The 2,500-nt window shown below is 48.7% G+C and overlaps 1 protein-coding gene across 1 annotated transcript in view; it reads left to right on the plus strand.

Annotated features, from left to right (window-relative positions):
* Positions 1 to 2,500, plus strand: part of ptprsa (protein tyrosine phosphatase receptor type Sa) — a 237,997-nt gene that overhangs the window by 215,828 nt on the left and 19,669 nt on the right. The window contains 1 exon segment of the mRNA XM_048252918.1: positions 1,112 to 1,231. Within this exon segment, the coding sequence (XP_048108875.1) occupies positions 1,112 to 1,231 (120 nt within the window).

The raw sequence follows: 2,500 nt of genomic DNA on the forward strand, positions 1-2,500 counted from the left end.
AGCACAGAGAGAGAGAGAGAGAGAGAGAGGTGGGGGATAGAGAGAACAGAGCGAGAGAGAGTAATGGGGAGGTAGAGAGAACACATAGAGGAGGGGGGGTAGAGAGAACAGAGAGAGAGAGATGGAGAATAGAGAGAACACAGAGAGGAGTGGTGGGAGGGATGGCGGATGCATTGAGCGAAAGATGTAGAGTTGTTTGAGAACAGCAGGCCTGTAATTATCTGCTCTCTCTATCTATACGCCTGTCTACCCAATCTGCCCCAGGAACCGCTGGGGCGGAAATGACGTTCTCTACACACACACACACACACACACACACACACACACACACACACCTTAAACTGACTCATACGCAAGAGCTCATCTTAAGCCAAACAATAATAGAGTAACTCTGATTCTAACACTCATATCTGCGATTAGACAAGAACTCTGTAAGGGTAGATGCACCTCTGTTACACGGAGAGAAATGTCAGTAGTTGGTGAATGTGTGTTAAAGTGTGAGTTAACATCAAGGCTGTGTGTCAGTAGTTGGTGAACGTGTGTTACAGTAAAGTGTGAGTTAGGTAACATCATGGCTGTGTGTCAGTAGTTGGTGAATGTGTGTTAAAGTGAGTTAACGTCATGGCTGTGTGTTTTTGTCAAATATTATATGCATCTGCAGATAAAGTGTAAGTTAGTGCGAGTTAGTGTGTCTGAGTTCATGTCCGTTTGTATAACGGTTCCTCTTCCTCTTCCTCCTCATCTGCAGGTGAAGTGTAAGTTAGTGCGAGTTAGTGTGTGTGAGTTCATGTCCGTTTGTATAACGGTTCCTCTTCCTCTTCCTCCTCATCTGCAGGTGAAGTGTAAGTTAGTGTGAGTTAGTGTGTGTGAGTTCATGTTGAGTTAGTGTGTATAACGGTTCCTCTTCCTCTTCCTCCTCATCTGCAGGTGAAGTGTAAGTTAGTGTGAGTTAGTGTGTGTGAGTTCATGTTGAGTTAGTGTGTATAACGGTTCCTCTTCCTCTTCCTCCTCATCTGCAGGTGAAGTGTAAGTTAGTGTGAGTTAGTGTGTGTGAGTTCATGTTGAGTTAGTGTGTATAACGGTTCCTCTTCCTCTTCCTCCTCGTCTGCAGGTGAAGTGTGACCAGTACTGGCCGAGTCGAGGCACGGAGACCTACGGCATGACCCAGGTGACCCTGCTGGACACCATTGAGCTCGCCACCTTCTGCGTGCGCACCTTCTCCCTGCACAAGGTACGACACACACACACACACACACACACACACACACACACTCACACACCATTGAGCTCGCCACCTTCTGTGTGCGCACCTTCTCCCTACACATGGTTCCCTACACATTAAGACACAAAGGTGCGTTCTGTGGTGTGTGTGTGTGTGTGTGTGTGTGTGTGTGTGTGTGTGTGAGTGACAATAAGACACAGAGGTGTGTTCTGATGTGTGTGTGTGTGTGTGTGTGTGTGTGACAATAAGACACAGAGGTGCGTTCTGTGGTGTGTGTTTGTGTGTGTGTGTGTGTGTGTGTGTGTGTGTGTGTGTGTGTGTGTGTGTGTGTATGTGTGTGTGTGACAATAAGACACAGAGGTGCGTTCTGTGGTGTGTGTGTGTGTGTGTGTGACAATAAGACACAGAGGTACGTTCTGTGGTGTGTGTTTGTGTGTGTGTGTGTGTGTGTGTGTGTGTGTGTGTGACAATAAGACACAGTGGTGTGTTCTGTGGTGTGTGTGTGTGTGTGTGTGTGTGTGTGTGTGTGTGTGTGACAATAAGACACAGAGGTGCGTTCTGAGGTGTGTGTGTGTGACAATAAGACACAGAGGTGCGTTCTGTGGTGTGTGTGTGTGTGTGTGACAATAAGACACAGAGGTGCGTTCTGTGGTGTGTGTGTGTGTGTGTGTGTGTGTGTGTGTGTGTGTGTGTGTGTGTGTGACAATAAGACACAGTGGTGTGTTCTGCGGCACGTTAGCGTAAGCACTGGGAAGAGGAAACCGACTCCATGCGGAAAATTGCACTTCATGGCTGCGTGACCACGGAGGTAGCGGCGTTGAGCTGCATGCGCACTCACAGGGGTCTGCTTTAAAGAGCCACGCACGCGCACACGCACACACACACACACAAACACACACACACAAACGCACACAAACGCACTGATTACCATCGCAGCGGATTTCAAGCCCCGCAGGCTCAAGCCTCTACTGTTCACTCAGCCTCGCTTCATCTTTAATTCGCTCCGTACAACAGCAAATCCACGAGCACTCTGTCTGACACCCACCACACCATCAGCACCGGCATACACACACACACTCACACACTCACACACACACACGCACACCATGAGCACTCTGTCCAGTGTGTGTGTGTGTGTTTATGGCAAGGTGTGTGTGTGTGTGTGTGTGTGTATGGCAAGGTGTGTGTGTGTGTGTGTGTGTGTGTGTGTGTGTGTGTGTGTGTGTGTCTGTGTGTGTGTGTGTGTGTGTGTGTGTGTGTGTGTGTGGTGTGTGTGTG

This window comes from Alosa alosa, chromosome 9, assembly GCF_017589495.1.
Source record: "Alosa alosa isolate M-15738 ecotype Scorff River chromosome 9, AALO_Geno_1.1, whole genome shotgun sequence".
NCBI lineage: Eukaryota > Metazoa > Chordata > Actinopteri > Clupeiformes > Clupeidae > Alosa > Alosa alosa.